A 24,920-nucleotide genomic window follows, 5' to 3' on the forward strand; every position below is an offset into this window, starting at 1 on the left:
CACCATCTAGCACTCTGCACATGCGTCAAGCACTAGGTAGTGTAATATAAGCTTGAAATCATGATCGTGTCTAGAAACTGCAAATGGCAAGATGTACAGTGAAAAGGGAGTTCTATTTTGGTCTGTTCTCACCCAGTATCGATAAGATTGCTTCAAAAGACATCGATTAAACCACTGGAGTCATGGATTGCTTTGATGTGCTTTATGGAGCTTAAAAGTTCTGGTCACCATTCACTTGCACTGTATGGACCTACAGAGCTAAAATATTTTTTCTAAAAATCTTTGTTCTGCAGAAGAAAGAAAGTCATACACATCTGGTATGGCATGAGGGTGAGTAAATGATAAGGGAATTTTCCTTTTTGGGTGAACTATCCCTTTAATTTTAATGGGACAAATTATCAAGTTCTGTACCATCAGAAAATGTTTTGCTCAAACCCAAAATATTACTTGTTTTCATAAAGTGAGAGCTTTGTTTTCTTTTCAGTACAGAGAAAGTCAGTAAAGTTACAAGACTGAGCACTTTATTTAATTGTTCATCAATAGAACATCAAATAATTTCCTTTGATGTATACTGTAATAAAATAGAACTAAAAACGCATGGAAAGTAAAGCGCAGGACAAGAAAAATAATTCAATTCTCAACAATAAACAGCAACTCGTTTTCAATTCACTAGTGTTGGCACTACAAAGCATTATTTTTTAACAGAAATTAAGGCTGGCATTGATACAACACTAGAAATAACTATACTGTAAACCATATTTCTTCTCTTACAATCTTGTTAAAGATGCATTTAGACACTGCATATGCCAATGCTACTTGGTAAATAGAGAGAAAAAGGTCAATTTAGCTTTTATGTTGTCTGTGCATCTTTCATACACTGAGGAGCCACAGGCCATTCCAAACAGATCATAATCAAAGGCACTAAAGCTTTTCAAAGCAAAGATCAACAGGCCAGCACTACACTGAAAATGATGGGTGCGAATAATATATTTGAAAGTACAGCAGAGTATGTTCTAGACTCGTTTCCTTGGGATATTCTGAGTATTCTTCACATAAAGCTGAGCAACCGGGAGCTTTTCTGTGGAGGCCAGCTGTTGATCAGTCTCATCCAACTTTGATTCCAGAAGAAATGGGGTGCATTGTTTGAGATCTAGCAAACGTATTCATTTCAAAAGCAAATGAGAGATTCATATTGACATGATCCAGTGGTAAAATTGTCCCACATCCCATAATCAATGGCTGATATTGCAATGACATTTCAGAACACATTTAAAGTGCATTTACAAAACTCGTCCATAATCATGTAGGTTTTACAGCTATTATGACATTTATGCAATATCAGTGCCAACTTACCATCCCTAGTCATAATAAATCAGTGAGTGTGTGCTTGGATATCTAATTGTCATAATGAACTGTGTCAAACACTAAAACGAATTAAAAACGCAAAACAAATAAGTACTTAGAAATAATAATCACATTTATTGAACTTAAAAAAAAATAAAAAGGGGAATATTTTCACATCTTTCTTTAGACTTCATATTTTGTCCCAAACACCTAAGGCTGCTATTAAAAATACATGAACACCTGCTATTGAGATTGGTCTTTACTCTCTGAAATTTAAGGCAGTTCCCCAATTAAAAAAAACAAAAAACATCTGGCAGTCATCTAAGCATTTTGTGCTACTGACAACAACAAAAATAATTCAATAATTTACTACTATATCATTGTAATTTAGCTCCGAGTTTACGTGTTTACATATTGAATATCTTTTTTTTTCCTGCAATTTATATCACTGTGTTAAATAAGAAATTCAAAATTTTCCCTTAACGACACTGCTTTGCAAATCGTTATCCACAGATCCATTTCCCAAGCATACATACACACATCTATAGGAAATAAAATAGAAAAAAAACAGGTTAAAGTCTATACGACCATCACAGATGAACACACTGGGTGTCATACACAGAAGTACTGAAATATATATACATACATACACACACATACACACACACACTTGAAGTCAGAAGTTCACATACACCTTAGCCAAATACATTTAAACTCAGTTTTTCACAATTCTTGACATTTAATAGTAGAAAACATTCCCTGTCTTAGGTCAGTTAGGATCACTATTTTATTTTAAGAATGTGAAATATCAGAATAATAGTAGATAGAATTATTTATTTCAGCTTTTCTTTCTTTCATCACATTCCCAGTGGGTCAGAAGTTTACATACATTTTGTTAGTATCTGGTAGCACTGCCTTCAAATTGTTTAACTTGGGTCAAACATTTTGGGTAGCCTTCCAAAAGTTTCTCACAATAATTTTCTGGAATTTTGGCCCATTCCTCCAGACAGAACTGGTGTAACCGTCAGGATTGTAGGCCTCCTTGCTCCCACACGCTTTTTCAGTTCTGCCCACAAATTTTCTATCGGATTGAGGTCAGGGCTTCGTGATGGCCACTCCAATTCCTTGACTTTGTTGTCCTTAAGTCATTTTGCCACAACTTTGGAGGTATGCTTGGGGTCATTGTCCATTTGGAAGACCCATTTGTAACCAAGCTTTAACTTCCTGGCTGATGTCTTGAGATGTTGCTTCAATATATCCACATAATTTTACTTCCTCATGATGCCATCTATTTTGTGAAGTGCACCAGCCCCTCCTGCAGCAAAGCACCCCCACAACATGATGCTGCCACCCCCATGCTTCACAGTTGGGATGGCGTTTCACCCTTTTTCCTACAAACATAACGATGGTCATTCAGTTAAATTTTTGTTTCATTAGACCAGAGGACATTTCTCCAAAAAGTATGATCTTTGTCCCCATGTGCACTTGCAACTGTAGTCTGGCTTTTTTATGGCGGTTTTGGAGCAGTGGCTTCTTCCTTGCTGAGCAGCCTTTCAGGTTATGTCAATATAGGACTCATTTTACTATGGATATAGATACTTGTCTACCTGTTTCCTCCAGCATCTTCACAAGGTCCTTTGCTGTTGTTCTGGGATTGATTTGCACCAAACTAAATTTATCTCCAGGAGACAGAATGCATCTCCTTCCTGAGCGGTACGATGGCTGCATGGTCCCATGGTGTTTATACTTGCGCACTATTGTTTGTACAGATGAATGCGGTACCTTCAGGCATTTGGAAATTGCTTCCAAGGATGAACCAGACATGTGGATGTCCACAATTTTTTCTGAGGTCTTGGCTGATTTCTTTTGATTTTCCCATGATGTCAAGCAAAGAGGAACTGAGTTTGAAGGTAGGCCTTAAAATACAGGTACACCTCCAACTGACTCCAATTAGCCTATCAGAAGCTAATTGGTTAATTGCCTAAAGGCATGACATTTTCTGGAATTTTCCAAGCTGCTTAAAGGCACAGTTAATTTAGTATATGTAAATTTCTGACCCACTAGAATTATGATATAGTCAATTAAAAGTGAAACAATCTGTCTGTAAACAATTGTTGGAAAAATTACTCATGTCATGCACAAAGTAGATGTCCTAAATTACTTGCCAATACTATAGTTGGCTAATATTAAATCTGTGGAGTGGTTAAAAAATGAGTTTTAATGACTTCAACCTAAGTGTATGTAAACTTCTCATTTCAACTGTATATTATGATTCAGCAGCCCCCCAGAAGAAGTGCATATTATTTGAGTTGTGTTCTATACTAGAACCTAAGAGCTTACAAACTGAAGGACGGCCTGTTGTGTGATGTTAACAGCGATTTCGACTGCACTAAGCGCCCAGTTTGAGCTGATTCAAATCTTTCTTCAGTTCTTCTATTATGACATAATTATCCTTGGGGACATTCCATCCTTTGAGACAGCTCACACTTGAGTTTGTAATTTCAGACAGTAATTAATTGGTAGAAATTCAGGGCAGGGCTAGGCAGGGTAGAGAGCGTTTGTTAAATGGGGGCATCGCCGAAGTGTTTGAGACGAATGCATTGGATGTAGCTCACAGGGCTATAGTTTAAATGAGCAGGGCTGTAGTTAGAGTGTGCTGGGCTGTAGCGTCCAGGGCTGCAGAACTCTGGTGAGCCCATGTGACGAACTGGGTTAAAACGGCTCACAGGTGACATGAGGTTGCTCGCTGGAGAGCCAGGGGTTACAGAATGAGGCCTGAAATGGCTTTTGCAAACAGCAGGAGTCTGCCAGCTGAAAACATACAAATAAAGAGCTCTTAGCAAACATAAATATTTCTCACAGTTGTCCTTCAAGTTGTTCTTAACAGGGAGTTTACCTTTCTTTGTTGATTTAGCACCATAAAAAGAAAAGAAAAGACAAGAATACACTACAGATGAAAAATGTGTGAATGTCCAATAACTCGCCCTCCAGTGGCCGTAATGTCATGCTTCGAGCCAAGGGCTGAGCAAGTGCTCATTCATTAGAGTAGCAGTGTATGTATGATTTCAAGTCTGCTGCAGCAGATCGACCATGAATCTAAGCACGATCGGCCAATCACCAATTACAGATATTGTCAGAGTGTGATTAGTGACTGATCGATAGGTGCATCCCTAATCATGCCCACGTTTACATACACTGCCTGGCCAAAAAAAAAAAAGTTGCCATTTGGATTTAAATAAGCAGATACTTAAGCCTATGATTGGATCATTATTGCAGTAATTAATATGTTTCAGCTGGCAACAATTCTTTTAACCCTAACTGATGCAGTGTGTAGCTTCTCATTTCTTAAACAACCATGTCGGAAGATGTATCTCATGGTCGTGGAAAAGATGTTACAGTGTTTCAGAAGGGGCAAATTATTGGCCTGCATCAAGCAAAGAAAACAACTAAGGAGATTGCTGAAATCACTGGAATTGGGTTAAGAACTGTCCAGTGCATTAATAAAACCTGGAAGGATAGTGGTGAACCATCAGCTTCGCGGAAGAAATGTGGTCAGAAAAAAATCTTGAATGATCGTGATCAGAGACCACTAAAACGCTTGAAGTCACATCGTAAAAAATCGAAAGTAGAACTCACAGCTATGTTTAATAGTGAAAGAAAGACCATTTCCACATGCGATGAGAACTTACAAGATTGGGACTTAACAGCTGTGTGGCCACAAGAAAGCCACTTGTTAGTGAGGCTTTCAACAACTTGCTAGGGAGCATAAGGATTGGACTGTGGAGCAATGGAAAAAGGTCATGTGGTCTGATGAGTCCAGATGTACCCTATTGCAAAACGATGGGCACGTCAGGGTAAGAAGGGAAGCACATGAAGCGATGCACCCATCATGCATAGTGCCCTGTACAAGCCTCTGGAGGTAGTGTTATGATCTGGGGTTGCTTCAATTGGTCAGGACTAGGCTCAACAACGTTATGCGGCAATAAAATTAAGTCAGCTGACTACCTGAATGTACTGAATGACCAGGTTATCCCATTAATGGATTTTTTCTTCCCTGACAGCACAGGCATATTCCAGGACGACAATGCCAAGATTCATCAGGCTCAAATTGTGAAAGAGAGGTTCAGGGAGCATGAGGAATCATTTTCACACATGAATTGGCCACCACAGAGTCCTGACCTTAACCCCATTGAAAGTCTTTGGGACATGTTGGAGAAGACTTTACAGAGTGGTTCGACTCTCCTGTCATCAATACAAGATCTCGGCCAAAAATGTATGCAACTCTGGACGGAAATAAATGTTGTGACGTTGAATAAGGTTGTCGAAACAATGCCACGACGAATGCACGCCGAAATCAAAGCTAAAGGCGGTCCAAAGAAATACTAGAGTATTTTGGCCAGGCAGTGTATAAACACCTATTCAGTATTTTTGCAACTTGGCCTGCCAAAGTATGAATTAGGCCAGTACGTTAAGGCTAGCCAATCATAAAGGAGGTCATTTACATATAGATATCTTAATCGTGCTGTAAGCGATTTTAGCCACTTTAGAATTTCCACAAGCTGAGCCGTTGGATTAGCCACGGCCCCTCTTTCCAAAACCCCATACTCCAAAGATACCAAATGATCTTTATTGTGACTAACTGAGCAAAAGCAGTTGTCAAATACAATAGCAGCAAATTAGAGCCCTGAAGTGACAACTGTAATGAATAGCTTGTTATAAAAATGGCATTAAGCCTCAATTTCCTTAAACTTCCAGAGAAAGGGTAGAAAATGGTCACTTAAAACTAAATTAACCTAACTACATAAAACTAACCTTGACTTACAGTCTATTAAAAGTAAAATATGAGAAAAGGGTCGAATGTCCCTTTTAAAATCCTACTTTTTGACCTTTCTGGGTAAACAGCTGAAACATACAAATGCATTAAAGTGAGTCACATGATGCCATGCGAGGACTGGACATGTGAACGGCGAGCTCTGCGCACTTTGCTAGTTTTAATACTTTTTATGACATAAACAGGTGAGATTCGATAAATTTTGTTCCATAACTGTTCTAGGAGGACAATATGTAAAATAATTCAAAATCCTCGGGCTCTGGAGACATTAAAAGACACTTATGTGCTCAAGCTGATGCCCGCGAGCAGACCGCGGGCCTGGGAGTCGATTTGGTCGGGGAGGTGCGGGAAATGCGGTGGGAGATGCTGAACATGTCGGCAATGCTGACAAAAGTCGTTGATGACTTGGAGGATCTTGCTGTGATACGTCAGTCGATCACCGCCATGGAAGTGAAATTCACTGATGTGGTTACAAGAGTGGGGGATGACGAGAAACGGATTGATTACCTTGAGTCATCGGAGGGGGAATTATCTACGAATCCGCTAGCAACCAAGGTGGATTTGGAGCATGTCTGGGAGAAGTTGGAGGACATGGAAAACTGTAGCTGGCGGAATAACGTCCGTATCGTTGGAGTCCCGGAGGGAGTAGAGGGACAGGATACGGTGAAATTCCTGGATGGGCTCTTTCCGAATCTGCTCAACATAGCAAGCCATAAGCTGGAAATCGAGCGAGCTCACAGGGTTCCTACTCGGCGATCCGCTGAGGGAGACAGGCCCCGATCAATTCTGGCCAAATTTTTGAGATCATCCGATAAAGATCTTTTGTTATGCGAGGTATAAGGTAAGGTGTAAAGGAAGGCTTTCTTGGAAGAACCACAGCATTTTCTTGTTCCCAGACTTTGCGAACTCGACAAGAGAGAAACATGTTCGATTCAAGGCATGCAAGAAACTTTTACATCAACGGAAGGTCGCTTTTGCACTGATATTCCTGGCCAAATTGAGAATAGATGCTAAGGATGGCCGTAAAACATTCACATGCCCACAGCAAGCGATGTCCTTCATGAAGTCAATGGAGTGGGTAAATCATCTTGTTGTACACACAATGCAGCCAAGTGGACCAGCTCACTGAACATTCGCTTGACTGTTTGAAGAATCTGCGCTTTTTTTTTGTTTTTGTGCTGGTTCCACCTAGTGGCTGGAGTTTATTTTGTAGAGTAACACACCTTCAGGACAGTTTTATAGATTAATTTACATACTCTTTGTGTTTATTCCGCCTATTGGCCGGAGTTTGTTTTATTGATTATCTTTTGATGTGTAATTCTGTCTCACATCATTTGTATTTGAAAGACCAGATTTGAGTAATCCGATGGCAAGGTTGTCGTGGGGGCTCTCGTAGGTGTGCATGGACTGTTTGAGTTTGGCGGGATAGACGCCAGTTGGCGATGTGCGTGGGGTTAATGCAAATGTTTTTCTTTTTTCTGTTTGTTTTGTTCGGGGGGATGTTCAGGTTTTGAGGGTTGCAATAATGTTGGAATGTGGTTTTTATAATCTTGTTTTTGACACACAATCTATTTTTTCTTATATGTCAAAATGTCAAATGTTAATATGAGTGGATTGTCTCTCTCCACATGGAATGTGAATGGGTTGGGGCACCCCATAAAAAGAAGGAAGGTTATTTCTCTTCTTAAGCTTAAGAAATATGATATAGTGTTTCTTCAAAAAACACACCTTTCTCTGGAGGAAGCTGAAAAATTTGGAAAGATATGGGGTGGGCATTTCTTTTATAGTGCTGGCTCAAGTAAGAGCAGGGGAGTCATTACACTGATAAGTAAACACCTAAATTCAAATGTCTCAAACAGAGTAAAGATAAATTAGAAAGAGTCATTATTGTTTTAGTTGAAATTCAGGGACAAATTCTTATTTTGGCTAATATTTATGCACCTAACGTTGATGATCAGGGCTTTTTTATAGATCTTGAAGGGATGTTGCAAGCCGCTGGCACCCCTCATGATATAGTACTGGGAGGATACAGCATTAAGTATTTCTTAAGTATTAAAAGATAAATTTGACCCTTTAATAAAAAGGTTTGAACAATGTGGGCAGGTGGGCTTCATTACATTTATCTATGATTGGGAAGGTTAATGTTATTAAATTGAATTGTATTCCAAAATTCAACTAACTGCTACAATCTCTCCCTAAAGATGTCCCCCTCTCTTATTTCAAGCAATTTGATAGCATAGTGAAGTCCTTCATTTGGAATGGTAAACATCCCAGATTACACTTCAGTAAGTTACATAGGTTGATTGACAAAGGTGGGCTAGGCCTACCCAAGATTTTGTTTTATTATTATGCATTCGGTCTCAGACATTTGGCTCATTGGTCGCTTCCACCCGAGAGAGCCCCTCCCTGGTTTTTGTATTGAACAGGAAGTTCTTGCCCTATTTCGACATTGCAAAGCCTTTCTATCAAACTAACCGGAGAAGTTAAGTTACACCTCGTTATCTCGCATATGCACGCGGTATGGACAAATGTGTCCAGTGTGTTTAATTCAGACATTTATTTAAATGTTACTTCGAGCATATGGCTGAACCCCAAATTATGTATTAATAAGTCCCCTTTCTGCTGGACAGAGTGGATTGTGAGGGAGATTATTACACTCGGTGACCTATATGAGAGTGTTGAGATTCTTTGAAAATATGGTTCAACATTTTGGGATTCCCAGGTCTCAATTCTTTAGGTATTTACACCAGCGCCACCTGCTCTGTACTATTTTTGGGAGTAGCATACACCCTCCTAAAGCAGCAGATATTCTGGGAGTGGTGATTACTGCTTTTGGAAAAGGTCATGAGGCAACAGTGTATTACTTCCTGCTAATTCAGAATCTGGGGGACAGAGCTTCAGCTTCTCTCAAGAGATTATGGGAGAAAGATTTAAACTTGGTATTGGAGGAGGGAGTGTGGGCTAGGATTCTAAAAAACGTCAAGTCTGCATCTAGTCTTTTGATGTAGTTATGTGTTATGATCGGCAGACAGGTCATCCTTAGGGGATGGAAGCCGGCTGGAGCGCCCTAATTTTCAGGTGCACAGAGATGGGCAGGGTAGCGGCATTTGAGGAAATGTCATATAGAAGGATAGGCGACTGGGATTTATTTAATAAGAAATGGGGCAGCTATTTAGCCTTTTTGGAAGACTCTTGGGGAGGGTAAGTGGAGAGAGATTTATAGTTTTAAATGTGTGTGATTATTATTATTTTATATATATATATATATATATATATATATATATATATATATATATATATATATTTTTTTTTTTTTTTTTTTTTTTTTGGTGTGTATACTTTGGCTTTGACCACAGGGATATTTGTTGAGGATCAGGGTGGGGTTGGGGATTGGGATGGGGAAAGGGTTTAATGGGGGTTAAAAGTTGATTCTGTGTATATATATATGTTTTGCTTTTCTGTTTCATTCATTAGAATCAATAAAAATTGTAAATCGGAAAAAACAAAACAAATGCATTAAAGTGAAACATATGCTATACAGATAACTATACCTACCTTTGCATTTCTAAGTTGGAGTATGTCTGAACTGTGCTCTTCCATTTGTGAATGCTGGGATACTTCAGAGGGTCAATGTCTGAGGCTTGTAAAGCCAACATAACCTCCCTGTCCAACTTTGTGGGCGAATCCCTGTTTTAAAGAGGAAAAAGACTGATGATTTAATGCAATCACAAATGTAAGATAATTCTATATGCAAAGCACGACAGTGACATAGTGTACACACAAAATTATGATTTTATGCCATTTGCTTCAAAGGTTATAAGCAGATTTAACCTTACATTACCAGTAGATTGCACTGTCCCCAAACTGCTCATGTACCCTCATGGTGTGGTCGCAATGATAATTAATTTTTTTTTATTTTAATTAGGGCTGCACGATATATATTGAATTTATCAAATATCCCAATATGCATATCGCTAGGGTTTGCAATAACGGAATCATTTTAATTCAGTAACATTCAAGCGACACAGATAGCAGAGAATAGACTGGGTGCGCGATTGTCACTTGGTGCAGTGTGCATAGGCGCAAACTCAAATGGTGGTGTGTGTCACAATTTGTGCATATGTAGCTGTAACTGTCACGGTCTTGTGCTTTCACACTGCGTTGTGCATGTGTGCAGATAATAATGAGACCAGACACCCATTTGCAAACTCAAACTTGGCTTGTTATTGGCCACTGTGGTCTGTGTGGATATCAAAGGAAGGGTTTTAATTAATAGATTGTCCCGTGAAATCATTCCTATCAGTATCAAGTTCAGCACAGACTGACAACAACACGTTAAACCAGATCAGAAAGCGAATGTCTACGGCAAGCGCTTCTAGACATAATTCAAAATAAACGCCCCACATTAAATGAACTGATTTTGAAATTAATACAAGCATGAATTAGTGTAAAAATAAAAATATTTTACAACACAGATTCTTTAAGGATATCCCACAATATGGTGAAATTAATTTATATTTCAATGCTTTCTAAAAAATAAAAAATAATTGAAGATGATTTTTTTAATATCTGTTACATAGCTGACGGTAAAACTGTACATATTATATGCTGTCTATATGCAATTTGAAATAAAAGACAACTATGTTTGTGATCTCTGGGATAGATGGTCTGTTTTTATTCCAAACTTCCGTTTATTTGGGCGGTGAAGGTTCTGATGTTCCAAGTGCTCTGATGACGTTATCATAGGATTATCGATTAGCATTTTACAACAACTTGTCACATATCGCCTTTTTCCTCAATATCGTGCAGCCCTAATTTCTAAATAGGCTAAAATGTAAGTGAAAAACTGAATCGTTGGTGACGCTAGAGGGTTTGAAAAGCCAAGCCAATTTATTTTCTAGCTTCACAGAGACAAAAATGAGTCTCTCTCACCCTTCAATGAAGAATCTTTTCGTCACTCTGGGAGGTGTCCTTAATGTGAAGTCCTGAGAGCTGTCGAGAGATCTGTAGGAGCTGGAAGACCCTGAGGAGCTGAGGTCTCTCCCCCCATGATCCCAGGACTTTGACCTGGCACAGATTGTGCGCTCTCCCCTTGGAGCTTCTATAGTCCTTTGGCTCATCGATTCTAGCCTCTCATTAGCTAGAAAATATTCATCTGAACTTGCACTGGACCTCACATCTTCCTTTCTTCTCTCCACTTCATCCTTCTCAGTTGCTATTAACAGTGACGTCCTGTCTTTCTCAAATACGGAGTCGTCTTCGGAGGACAACGAGAGACGGCCCAGCCCAGTCGAGAGCTCTGTGGCATGTGCGTCTCGGTGACGTTTCCCCCCACTCCTTTTCCTCTCTCGGTTTGTCCTTTCGGGCTCATCAAACAGAGACATTCTCTCAAACTCTGCCATTAGGTTGGAGATGGGTGACAGCATACAGGAATTGGAGGAGCCGCAGATGCGAGGGGACATTTTGTCCCCGTTTGGAGTCCTGTCCCCGGGACCCTCCTCACACAGGCCATTTTTACTGTTGGAGAGTAAAGATTTCTCAGACAGTAGAAGATCCTGCTCTGCTGCAGCCTCTATGAGATCAGTGCTGAGCGAGACAGGAAGGATGTGAAACTCTAGACCCCCTACCGCCCCCTGCAAGCCATCTTTGGAGCATACAGAAGAGATGCTGGTGAGAGCAGCATTCTGCCGGTTTTTGATCTCCTCCAGACTGATGTCATCACCCTCCAGAAATGCCCCCACAGAGATGGAATTACAGAACTTTTTCAGTTTGCCTGAAATTTAAAGGGGACTTATCATGGAAAACAGGATTTTCTTTGTTATTTAGAAACAAAAACTCAATGTACTAATGCAGACATAATTCACAACACAAAACTCCCTGCCAAGTCCACCCAGACCATTTACTGAAACTAAAGTGCAAAAATGAATAAATGATTGTGAAGTCAAATCACATTAATTTTATGACCACTCATGCAACTTGGCTGCAGCATTATTACTAATTAATTTAACATACGAAAAATTAGCCAATCATAAGAAGTTTGTTTACAGATACAGTACAGTGCTAAAGTCTTAGGCACATTAGATGTTTCATAAATTCATTTGTCTTAAGATGGTATTTTTTTTATCTTCTGCTTTAGTGCCAATAGGGATTATCAATTTTAGATTTCCAAAAATTCCTTTTGCAAAAAGAATAGAATATGAGCCCTGTAACAGATGGTATGGCCCCCACAGAGCCCCGGTAGGGGTTGGGTATATGACCAAAATCTTATATCACAATTTGAATAATTTTATATCACGGTAACGATATACATCACGTCACAGTACAATTTTTCTGGAAAATCAATAAACAATGTGTTTCTATATTATATAACCATATTGTTATGTCTATTTCTGGATTATCCAGTCAGTTAATTAAATAGCTTATAAATAAACTTATTTTCTCTTTATTTGAAACTTGACAAACATAGGAAGGAAAACAAACAAACTTGGTTTTAAATCAGCCTTACCATAATGATAAATGCAACATTTAAGTCTGATACAGACTTACATCAGATTTACATCAAAGCAATGCAACAAAGAAAAAAAATTCCAACGATAATAAATACTTCATTAGGCTCATTACAAGTAAGTCATCTCTATAGAGAGTACATGAAATACTCAAACCAGCCCATCTGGCACCAACAATCATCCATGTGATTATCTAATCAGCCAATCGTGTGGCAGCAGTGCAGTGCATAAAATCATGCAGACACTGGTCAGGAGCTTCAGTTAATGTTCACATCAACCATCAGAATGGGGGAAAAACGGGGGAAAAATGTGATCTGAGTAATTTGTACCATGGCATGATTGTTGGTGCCAGATGGGCTGGTTTGAGTATTTCTGTAACTGCTGATCTCCTGGGATTTTCATGCACAACAGTCTCTAGAATTTACTCAGAATGGGGCCAAAAACAAAAAACACCCAGTGAGCGGCAGTTCTGTGGACAGAAACGCCTCGTTGATGAGAGGTCAACAGAGAATGGCCAGACTGGTTCGAACTGACAAAGTCTATGGTAACTGTACAATTGTGGTGAGAAGAATAGCATCTCAGAATGCTATTCTAAGATGCGGGTTGGTGCTGTTTTGACGGCACGATGGGGACCTACACAATATTAGGCAGGTGGTTTTAATGTTGTGGCTGATCAGTGTACATAACGAGATATACACGATATAGCAAAATGTCTATCGACTGAAACTTTATATAACAGTGATGTTACCTGGAGATGGGGTTTTAAACCTGTTACTGGTTTTATTCTCTCCCGACTCTTCATGAGTGCGTTCCCTGAAGTCCTTTTTACTGAGGTACTCTTCAAGCATTTTCAGACCTTCAGCAGATGACAGGTCCACAAAAGTATCCAGGAAGTCCCAGTACTCTGCCCAGGAGTGACCAAGCTCATGGGCCAGATCTCTGCATATGGAGAGTAAACATTGCTTATCATTGTTTAACAACATAAGGAACACTTTGTTGAAATGTACATTTCTATGATAATAAATAGAAATATCAGAAATTCTTTAAGTAAAGCTTAGCACTCACCTGCCAACTCGTTCTGCCCCACGGTCTGGGTCAGACTTTAAAATGTTGTGGAAATGGTCTGCCCGTTCTCTGGGAGGTGTCTTCCATGCCCGTCTGAACTCATCAGCCTAAAACAACACGTTTTGGATTCAAGAAGTTAAATGATTTGATTATAATTAATGCCCAAACATTTGTTGACATAGCTTAGCACAAAACTAAAAAAAAAAACGTTCTATAAAACTCACTTTAGATGGACTTAACGGCCCAGCATAGGCTCTTACTGCCATAACTGGATCGTTTGGGCTTCTAGGTAACCTTGGAGACAGGTTGTCCATTGGCTCAGGTGACCATGGAGCACCAATCACAGGTTGAGAGGAGTTATCAGTGGCTCTCAATAAGGGGACATATAATCGATCTATAGCCAATCAGAAATCAATGTAAGAATATACAAACCAATCTGCATTTCTTTTTTTCTTTTTTTTTATTACTGAAGTATCTTAAGATGTACTGTGGCCTTACTTTCTAAATATTCACGTATCTTCTGCTTGACTTCCTGAACTTTACCTTTTTCTCTCATTCTTTCACAAATAACCTAATTTAGGAAAAATACAAGGGATAATGACTGATATATTATACAATAATAATCACTGATAATTGTGAAATAATAAATTACAATGTTCTCAGAACTTTTTAGGGTTACCGTACCTCAGTAGGTTTCTGGTTGTACTTGTTCTTGCCATTCTTGTCTATGTCTGGATGAGAGCAGAGTATGTTCACAACTTCTGGGCAGCCAAACTTACAAGCAAAGTGGAGAGGCGTCTCAAATCCCTATTAAACACAGGATAAGACAATTAGTCTTAATTTAAGTGGCTTGCATACTGATAATCTCTAAAAATTGCTGACTCAACACTCACGTAAAGACACATGTATTTAAAAATGGCAAACTTCTAGATTTTCTGTTACTCATATTACCAAAAAATTTCATATTTCTACCTATTCATAACTGTAATGGTTCCACTTACAGCTTTATCGGGTGTATTGAGGTAGAGGTCTACAATATATCGGATTCGTTTCTGCAGCATGCTCTCCTGGTCGTCTGGGTACATAAGCCGCATGAATTCTGGGTTCTCCAGAGTGTCCAACAAAAGCTGGACAATGCCTGGCTGATTCTCCTTAGCAGCCACATGCATCACATTATACCTGCAGCCCTCCTGCAAATATAACATTATTTTCAGTAAAAAATATTCAGAAACTTTAGAGATTTTGCATTGAACCAGTGGAAAAATACATTTAAAAGTGGACGCACTAGTCTTTAACCTGACAGGTTGTTTTTCAATTTATGCCACAGTGACGGGTGTCACAATCACAATTAAATGAGGTATGTGGAAAGTAGTCTAGTTTTGGGACTAGTTCTTTCATTTAGTCAACCTCTCACTTAGACTTTGATAAACATTTAGTGTTACTTGAATTGGTGCTAGTTTAGTGCATTTCTGTCTTTATACTTAAAAGGCTTTGTTTGGAAATTTTTTATAAAAAAAAAAAAAATATGGTTACATATTGTTTTGTGCGCTTTCCTAAACAAGAAATACATCTACAGAGTCAATTTTCAGCACTTTCGAAATCACGATTAATCGAGGTGAAAGATTTTCATCGACTGACAGCATACACAGTTGTGCTCAAAAGTTTCCATCCCTGGCAGAAATTGTGAAATTTTGGCATTGATTTTGAAAAAATGACTGATCATGCAAAAAAAAAAAAAAAAAAAGTATTTTAAGGATAGTGATCATATGAAGCCATTTATCATCACATAGTTGTTTGGCTCCTTTTTAAATCATAATGATAACAGAAATCACCCAAATGGCCCTGATCAAAAGTTTACATACCCTTGAATGTTTGGCCTTGTTACAGACACACAAGGTGACACACACAGGTTTAAATGGTTAATTTCCCACACCTGTGGCTTTTTAAATTGCAATTAGTGCCTGTGTATAAATAGTCAATGAGTTTGTTAGCTGTCACGTGGATGTACTGAGCAGGCTAGGTACTGAGTCATGGGGAGCAGAAAAGAACTATCAAAAGACCTGTGTAACAAGGTAATGGAACTTTATATAGATGGAAAAGGATATAAAAAGATATCCAAAGCCTTGAAAATGCCAGTCAATACTGTTCAATCACTTATTAAGGAGTGGAAAATTCTGGGATCTCTTGATACCAAGCCAAGGTCAGATAGACCAAGAAAGATTTCAGCCACAACTGCCAGAAGAATTGTTCGGGATACAAATAAAAACCCACAGGTAACCTCAGGAGAAATACAGGCTGCTCTGGAAAAAGACGGTGTGGTTGTTTCAAGGAGCACAATACGACGATACTTGAACAAAAATGAGCTGCATGGTCGAGTTGCCAGAAAGAAGCATTTACTGCGCCAATGCCACAAAAAAGCCCGGTTACAATATGCCCGACCACACCTTGACACGCCTCACAGCTTCTGGCACACTGTAATTTGGAGTGACGAGACCAAAATAGAGCTTTATGGTCACAACCATAAGCGCTATGTTTGGAGAGGGGTCATCAAGGCCTATTGTGAAAAGAATACCATCCCCACTGTGAAGCATGGTGGTGGCTCACTGATGTTTTGGGGGTGTGTGAGCTCTAAAGGCACAGGGAATCTTGTGAAAATTGATGGCAAGATGAATGCAGATAACATCAGAAAACACTGGCAGACAATTTGCATTCTTTTGCACAAAAGCTGCGCAAGGGACGCTCTTGGACTTTCCAGCACAACAATGACCCTAAGCACAAGGCCAAGTTGACCCTCCAGTGGTTACAGCAGAAAAAGGTGAAGGTTCTGAAGTGGCCATCACAGTCTCCTGACCTTAATATCATCGAGCCACTCTGGGGAGATCTCAAACGTGCGGTTCATGCAAGACAACCAAAGACTTGGCAAAATGCCTCCAGGTCATGCAAAGACGAATGGGCAGCTATACCACCTGCAAGAATTTGGGGCCTCATAGACAACTATTACAAAAGACTGCACGCTGTCATTGATGCTAAAGGGGGCAATACACAGTATTAAGAACTAAGGATATGCAGACTTCTGAACAGGGGTCATTTCATTTTTTTCATTGTTTCCATGTTTTGTTTTATGATTGTGCCATTCTGTTATAACCTACAGTTGAATATGAATCCCATAAGAAATAAAAGAAATGTGTTTTGCCTGCTCACTCATGTTTTCTCTAAAAATGGTACATATATTACCAATTCTCCAAGGGTATGCAAACTTTTGAGCACAACTGTATATAGTATTCTTTACAACAACAAAAAACTAGCTTTGGCTGAAAATGATGGCATACAATGCAAAACTTTCCTGATTGGTTTGTGATTTTCAACCTATTCTTACATATGCCATTCTCACTATTTCGAAATATATGTAAGCCAGCTAGATGATGTTACCTTGACCTGGTGAAAAGTTTAAAATCAGCAGAAGTCGCAACAACAATGCTATATACTATACATCACAGAATTTAAAACATTTGAAATTGAATGGCATAAAAACACATTTACGAGATCAATGAATGTAACACTTAGCGACAATGCATCACTAGCCCGTTAGTTCCATCAACTGGCCTGAAACTCTCTCACACTGGCCCCTGGCCAGCAGGCTATCCTTACTGTTAAGCCCTGATAGAACTGTTTGGTACATAAGTACTTTCAAGGTTCAGCCCTCACCTGAACTACAGTAGGGTTGTCCCCTGACCCGATGAGGTAACGAGGGTTGCTCCAGACCAGCTCAGAGAAAGCCACTTCATCTCCCTTCTCCACAGCCTTCCTCAGCTTAGCCGTCAAATCTTGAGTGCGAGGGCTCTTAAAACTGTTTGCCTTTTCCCTGTTAATAATGTCTGCCTCAATCATAAATGTGTGGTCTGGTTTGTGAGAAGGAAAGAAAGTAATTTGTATATTTATGTGCCAGTTCTCTCCATCAAAATACAAACTTTTAGTTTTCTAAATATGTAGTAGGAGTGGGTAAAAATATTGATTTTCCGATGCATCGTGATCTTCATTTGAACGATCCTGATATTGATTTTTTACTCTATGCGCAGCCCACTACAATTATAGGAAATCACTCGCATTTGCAACCAAATTTCAAGCTATGCAAGTAAAAATATTTATTTGGCAACTGGCTGGTAAATGTTTAGATTTCACTCACCAGTAATTGTGTAGTATAGTTGTGGAGTATTCAGCAGCAAGATCCTTTCACTGTGTGTTGAGAGTAAAAGTTGTTCCATGTAATGTGTGTCCAAAGACGAGATCCACGCAACCCTTTTGTAATTGAATAATGTCTCTCTTAATACCCTTTCTGTTCTCTACAGTTGTTGCTCAAAAACAACAAAAAAATAAACATTTAATTCTAATCACGCATAGTATGGATGAGATAAAGCCATTCAAGTCTCTCTCTCGTTAACATCCGCTCATTTACAGATACTCTTTACAGAAAAGCCGGTTTTCTTAATGAGACAGTGCCGGGTTTTAGCATGTGTTCAACAAATCAATGTAAATACTTGTAAAAAGTACAAATTATGCAATTAAACATTAAACGTAATGCAATATACAGTAGTGGCCAAAAATATTGGCACCCTTGGTAAATATGAGCAAAGAAGGCTGTGAAAAATATGTCTTTATTGTTTATCCTTTTGATCTTTCATTCAAAATATTCACAAAAATCTAACCTTTAATTGAAGTTATAACCTGTAATTGAAAGTTGGGAAAAATCTCAAATATTTTTCTCCAAAACACGTTTGCCACAATTATTGGCACCCCCAGAAATTCTTAGGAGTAAAATATATCTGAAGTATATTCTCTTTCATATTTTATATTTTTTAGTACACCTGGAACATGAAATTGTTCAGCCATGACTTCCTGTTTCACATGGGTATAAATACGAGGTAACACTCAGGCCAAATTCTAAGACCAAAGAATAAAGTTCTGATGTGCAGCAAAAGGTTGTTGAGCTTCACAATATGGGAAGTGGCTATAAGAAAATAGCTAAAGCATTGAAAACACCCATTTCAACAATCAGGGCAATAATTAAGAAGTGCCAATCAACTGGAGATGTTACAAATCAGCCTGAAAGAGGACGTGTGTCTATATTTTTTCCACGTATGGTGAGGAGGATGGTTCGAGTGGCCAAAAATTCTCCAAGGATCACAACTGGAGAATTGCAGGAATTAGTTGGGTCTTGGGGTCAGAAAGTCTCCAAAACTACAATCAGACATCACCTACATCACAACAAGTTGTTTGGGAGGGTTTCAAGAAAAAAGCTTCTGCTCTCATCCAACAACAAACTCAAGCATCTTCAGTTTGCCAGACACTACTGGAACTTAAAATGGGACTGGGTTCTATGGTCAGATAAAACAAAAACAGCTTTTTGGCAGTAAACACCAGAGATGAGTTTGGCGCACACAGAGAGGTAGCCATATGGAAAAGTTCCTCATGCCCACGGTTAAATATGGTAGTGGGTTTTTAATGTTGTGGGCATGTTTTTATGCCAGAGGTCCAGGACATCTTGTTAACAGATAAAAAAAAAAATCAAAAACTGATTGCCTCTGCCAGAAAGCTTAAAATGGGCTGAGGATGGATCTTTCAGCAGGACAATGATCCAAAACACACAAAAACCAACACAAAATTAGTTCACTGACCACAAAATCAAGGTTCTGCCATGTCCATCCCAGTCCCTGACCTGATCTCTTAGAAAACCTGTGGGGTGAACTGAAGAGGAGAGTCCACCAGCATGGACATTGGAATTTGAAGGATCTGGAGAGATTCTGTATGGAGGAATGGTCTCAGATCACTTGCCATGTGTTCTCCAATCTCATTAGGCATTATAGGAGAAGATTCAGAGCTGTTGTCTTGGCAAAGGGAGGTTGCACAAAGTATTGAATACAAAGGTGGCAATAATTGTCACACATATATTTGACAAAAATATTTGCTTTTTGATAAAACTTGTTGTGTTTGGAATTGTTTGATATCTGTTTGAGGATAGATTTTTGTGAATATTTTGAATGAAAGACCAAAAGGATAAACAATAAGGATATATTTTTCACAGCCTTCTTTTCTCATATTTACCAAGGGTGCCAATATTTTTGGCCACAACTGTAATATCATTCATTGATTGAATACATAGATTTGGTCATTTTTAAAAAGCTAGAATGTGACCAATATGATGAAAAACGAATAAAAATATAATTAGTAAAAAAAATATTTTCTAGTAAGAAGGTCACCTGTATAATTAACATACTTAGCTGGGACAGAATTTCTTTCATATGTAAGCAAAAGGGACATTATAACTGAAATATACCCATATGAATCGAATGCTTGTGAATCTGAATCGAATCGGGAAATCTGTATTAATACCCAGCCCTAATAAATAGCCTTAAAATTTAATATTCCAGATCATAACATTTAAAAATTTCCAGAGAATACTGGAGATCTGACTCACCTTTGCCGAACACCAGGCCAGGTTTGACAGGAGAAACGCATGGAGTGCTTTTACAAGGTGAGGGGTAGTAGTCACAAATGCCTTTGGCAAACTTCTCAGCATCCTCACGATTGGAGAAAGCTTTAAATCGAGCCCCTTTCATAATTTTTACAGCCTGTAATGCTTCTTTCTTATCCGTGTACACATGGGCTCTCTCTACAAAAGCAAGAAAAGGAAACCACAGTTTCATAGCATTGTAACAAGTGTGAGCCAGCAGCATAAGCGTAAATGATATAGCTTTCCATGATCCAAATACTTATCCAGGCTTAACTGCCATAGACCTTGTACTGTATATAGTAGTGCCATTTTTGTCGAGAATGAAATCGAAGCTGTGAGGGATAGACCAACAGTCTCTTCAAGGACATGCACTGTAAGAAGCTATCAAAAAGATCCTAGATCATATCTATTTTTCCAACTCATGTTGTCTGGCTTTTTGTGTACTGAAATTTAATGGAAAGATGTATTTTTTTTTTTCAATGTTTCGTCAGCGGAACAATCATAAAACACTTCAAACAACTGTACAACACACTGAAGAGACTGTACGTCTCTACCTCAAAGATGACGGTACTGTGAATAAGGTCTATTGCTGATAAAAATTGGTATAAAGCACCATGTTATTAACATTAGATACCATCACTGTACCAAGACAGTACTTCTTGTAAGTAAAGAACACTAGTAACATTTTACACCACCAAGACAACTCAGAAAAATAGGAAACAGGGCAAGGGCAAAAGGTAAAAACTCTTACCATTCCTAGCCAATACATCCTCCCACAGCGGACACACCCCGTAGAAAAAACTGGGCGATACTTGTGCAGTTTTAGGTGTCTGTGCCTCCACATTACAGCACACAGTTCTACTCTGATCCGTCAGAGCCTCCTCCTCCGGTGGGTTAAGGCCTAAGTCGTACCCGAAATCCCCATCCTCGCTTGCTGAAGTGGCACTTGGTGGCTGTTTGACTGGCACTACACTCCCAGAGCTGTCTGTCCCCGCACAGTTACTGCCACTGCCATCAGGCTCAGTAAGCCCAGCATTCTCCACAATGGTTCTGGCTAGCTTGCGCTCAAATATGGCTCTTGTCGTGGCAGTGATGGGACCACACTTCAAGTTGGCTTTAAGGATCTCCTCCCTTAACTCGTCAGCACTGAGACCTCTCAACCTTGTCAGGACCGCATCCATGCTTCTGCTGCAATGGCTACCTGATGCAACAAACATATTTTGGGAAAAGCAGTCTTGAACATATGGCTGCACAAATACAATAAAGAGTTGGATCCATTATGTCTCATGGTGATGTCCTTATCAGTTGGGACCACTAACAAAAGGTTGTACAGAATAGCATAATACCAGACTAGTGACAACTCTTACTACTTTGGCATTATTTAGTATAGACACTGTGCATAGTATGCAAATGTATGCATGGAACACCTGGATGACCTACATTTGACAATTATGCAGTATACAGCAGAGTACACTGCAATGTAGCATACTACTGTTTGAAATTCTGCATGAAAATATTCATTCATATTTAAAGAAATAATAGGCAATATACAGTGTGTAACACAAAGACAGTACTCTTTACCAAACACAGCCTATGACACAGGTAGAACAATTCAGGCATGACACTAAATGTTCTGGACACACTCATGATGGCGTAGGGGGTTAAAGCTCAGAACTTGTAATCAGAAAGTTGCTGGTTTGATCCCCACAGCCACCATCATTGTGTCCTTGAGCAAGGCACTTAACTCCAGGTTGCTCCGCAAGTTGCTTGGATAAAAGCGTCTGCCAAATGCGTAAATGTACATTTATGCTGCTTTTGAGGAATCATTTATTTCCAGTATACAGCTCTGGAAAAAATTAAAGAGACCACTGCAAGTTTCTCTGGATTTACTATTTATATGTATGTGTTTGAGTAAAATTAACATTTTTGTTTTATTCTATAAAGTACTGACAAAATGTTTCCCAAATAAAAATATTGTCATTCAGAGCATTTATTTGCAGAAAATGACAACTGGTCAAAATAACAAAAAAGATAGTGTTTTCAGACCTCGAATAATGCAAATAAAACAAGTTCATATTCATTTTTAAACAACACAATACTAATTTTTTAACTTAGGAAGAGTTCAGAAATCAATATTTGGTGGAATAACCCTGATTTTCAATCACAGCTTTCATGCATTTTGGCATTCTCTCCACCAGTCTTTCACATTGCTGTTGGGTGACTTTATGCCACTCCTGGAGCAAAAATTCAAGCAGCTCGGCTTTATTTGATGGCTTGTGGCGATCCATCTTCCACATGATCACATTCCAGAGGTTTTCAATGGGATTCAGGCCTGGAGATTGGCTAGCCATGACAGGGTCTTGATCCGGTGGTGCTCCATCCACACCTTGATTGACCTGGCTGTGTGGCATTGAGCATTGTCCTGCTGGAAAACCCAATCCTCAGAGTTGGGGAACATTGTCAGAGCAGAAGGAAGCAAGTTTTCTTCCAGGATAACCTTGTACGTGGCTTGATTCATGTGTCCTTCACAAAGACGAAACTGCCCGATTCCAGCCTTGCTGAAGCACCCCCAGATCATCACTGATCTAAATGACAATATTTATATTTGGAATTTGGGAGCAATGTTGTCAGAACTTTATAGAATAAAATAAAAATGTTCATTTTACTCAAACACATACCTATGAACAGTAAATCCAGAGAACCTGATAATTTGCAGTGGTCTCTTAATTTTTCCAGAGCTGTATATATCAAACACGCTATGACGTCATGGCGGCAGTTAGATTGACAGCAACGAGATCCTTTGCATTGTTACGGATTAAAGACGTACGACAACATGAAGAGCATCTGCTCAAACCGTGGCACCGGTCACGTCTGAGCCAGACTACTTATAATTCACTCACCTCAACCACTGCATTTGCAATACTAAAACCTTTATCTGAACCGAGGTGTCACGCCCAAATTATCATACAATTTATTTTATTGTCTGTTTATGACATGCTCCGATTTGAACATTTATAGAGATGACAAATCAAAACAAAGGTGAGTTAAATGTCACCCCTCATATCTGGAGCACTTACCATCTATCAGCTGAACAGCGGTGCGATGTGTGTGATGTGAACGCACAAATGTGCATGTGCGATTAATTAAACGTGTATAAGAAAGAGAATCGCGCGGACGCTCTGGGAGGGTCGCATTGTTTACAGGTCGGTTTGCGCACGCGCATGGAACAGTCTGCACCTGCGCTGTAGAGCGGGCAGGGTTCAGATCAAGCATGCTTAACTTTACAATTGGCATCACTTGTTATCCAAAGATGAAAATAAATTGTAATTAATCGTATTATAATTCTGACCAGATTTCATATTAATATTCGTCTTATTCAGTGAAGCCAGGCTGTACATTGATGGTATTAAAGACTCTCAAAATAAAAAAAGCCAAGACTTTATATATTTGTGAGCATTATAAAGTTTTTACTCAAATTTTACCAGTACTTCGTATTTTGTCTTTTGCATTATTAATTTCCCCGTTTAAATTGTTTTGGTTTTATAATTAGTTTTATATACACCTTTTTATAACTTGTATAATGTTGATGTTTATTGAATAAAAATGGCTTAAATTTACGAACACAACTAATATATTTAAACTCAATATTCTGATCAAAGTACAAAATAGAATAATTAATAATAATTTAATAATTTTCTTTATTTATCACACATTATACATTTGCACATATACAGTGAAATTCTTCTTTTTCACATATCCCAGCTAGGCTGGGGTCAGAGTGCAGGGTCACAGAAATCACATTAGATCTCATGAAATGACATTTGACAATGACAGAGTGGCTTTGCTAATCAAGAATAAACAAGGGAGGGAAAAACTGTGGAAGTGAGTAGCTATAAACCCAATCTGGCAAGAGAATGTGAATATTACCTTTGCTTCTGCAAGCAAATTTATGAGGTTTGCAGGTGAATATGGGATGCACACCAAGAGCTCCTTATATGCTCAGTTTCCATACAGCCATGCCTAATGACATTTCAGGTAGCAAAGCAGGAACTAAATATTTCAGACTGGCTGAACCGCTGAGGACTCTTTCTATAAAAGAAAAGAGATAACTACATAGAAAAAGAAAATGGTTTTCACTGAGATTACTCCAGTTGCTAAGGTTTGTGCAAAATGTGCTTCCCGGATGTCTCTCTTGTTCGTTGTATATTTCCTTATATTTGTACAGATTTCAGCAGCGCCTCTAGTGGCCGCAATGTGTTTGTACTATGCATTTACGCATTAGATAGGTCTAAGTTCTAAATAACATACTACTGTACTGCATACTGCGCAGTACACACTGTATGCTGCCTACTTTTTTTATTATCAAAAAATAGTATGTGAAGCAGTACGCATATGTATTCTGAGAGTATAGGCTTATTATGGAAGTGTGCATTTCCATAATCAACCAATGTTTTAAACATTGTCACATGACCTCATTACTTTGTATGTTTGTTTCACAGAGTGGCACTGAATTATCTAAGAATTTAAACTGTTTAGCAATTTTATCTAATTTTGTATTTTAAAAAAATCTTAAAGGGATAATTTACCCAAAAATCTATTCACCCTCATGCCATCTAAGATGTATATGACTTTATTTCTTCTGCTGAAACCAAACAGAGATTATTAG

General features: G+C 38.8%; 1 protein-coding gene across 7 annotated transcripts; it reads right to left on the bottom strand.

Annotated features, from left to right (window-relative positions):
- Nucleotides 1-499: 499 nt before the first annotated feature.
- LOC127418557 (ankyrin repeat and LEM domain-containing protein 2-like) lies at nt 500-24,422 on the bottom strand. Of its 7 annotated transcripts, none has more exons than XM_051659156.1 (13): nt 24,182-24,422; nt 21,006-21,455; nt 20,219-20,413; nt 17,452-17,645; nt 14,748-14,936; nt 14,431-14,553; nt 14,245-14,317; nt 13,971-14,140; nt 13,747-13,853; nt 13,430-13,620; nt 11,108-11,948; nt 9,731-9,862; nt 500-4,155 (listed from the first exon to the last, which is right to left on the bottom strand). In XM_051659156.1, the coding sequence occupies exons 2-13, from the start codon at nt 21,433-21,435 to the stop codon at nt 3,906-3,908; spliced, it is 2,895 nt and encodes a 964-aa protein (XP_051515116.1). In that variant the 5' UTR covers nt 21,436-21,455; nt 24,182-24,422; the 3' UTR covers nt 500-3,905. The 7 variants fall into 7 exon arrangements, with proteins under 7 accessions (XP_051515116.1, XP_051515105.1, XP_051515126.1 ...); XM_051659145.1 differs by lacking the exon at nt 24,182-24,422 and adding an exon at nt 23,332-23,460; XM_051659166.1 differs by lacking the exon at nt 24,182-24,422 and adding an exon at nt 23,332-23,448 and having other exon boundaries at nt 500-1,886; nt 21,006-21,451.
- Nucleotides 24,423-24,920: the final 498 nt, after the last annotated feature.

The sequence above is a fragment of the Myxocyprinus asiaticus genome, chromosome 3 (assembly GCF_019703515.2).
Source record: "Myxocyprinus asiaticus isolate MX2 ecotype Aquarium Trade chromosome 3, UBuf_Myxa_2, whole genome shotgun sequence".
Lineage (NCBI taxonomy): Eukaryota > Metazoa > Chordata > Actinopteri > Cypriniformes > Catostomidae > Myxocyprinus > Myxocyprinus asiaticus.

Excerpts from the sequence above, each read along its gene's own strand:
- LOC127418557 (XM_051659138.1), bottom strand. The coding sequence starts at position 23,387 with ATGCACATTTGTGCGTTCACATCACACACATCGCACCGCTGTTCAGCT. Across the intron at positions 14,937-17,451 it reads ACAACCCTACTGTAGTTCAG|GAGGGCTGCAGGTATAATGT; the intron begins GTGAGGGCTGAA and ends TTATATTTGCAG. Across the intron at positions 11,949-13,429 it reads GTTTAAAACCCCATCTCCAG|GCAAACTGAAAAAGTTCTGT; the intron begins GTAACATCACTG and ends TTTAAATTTCAG.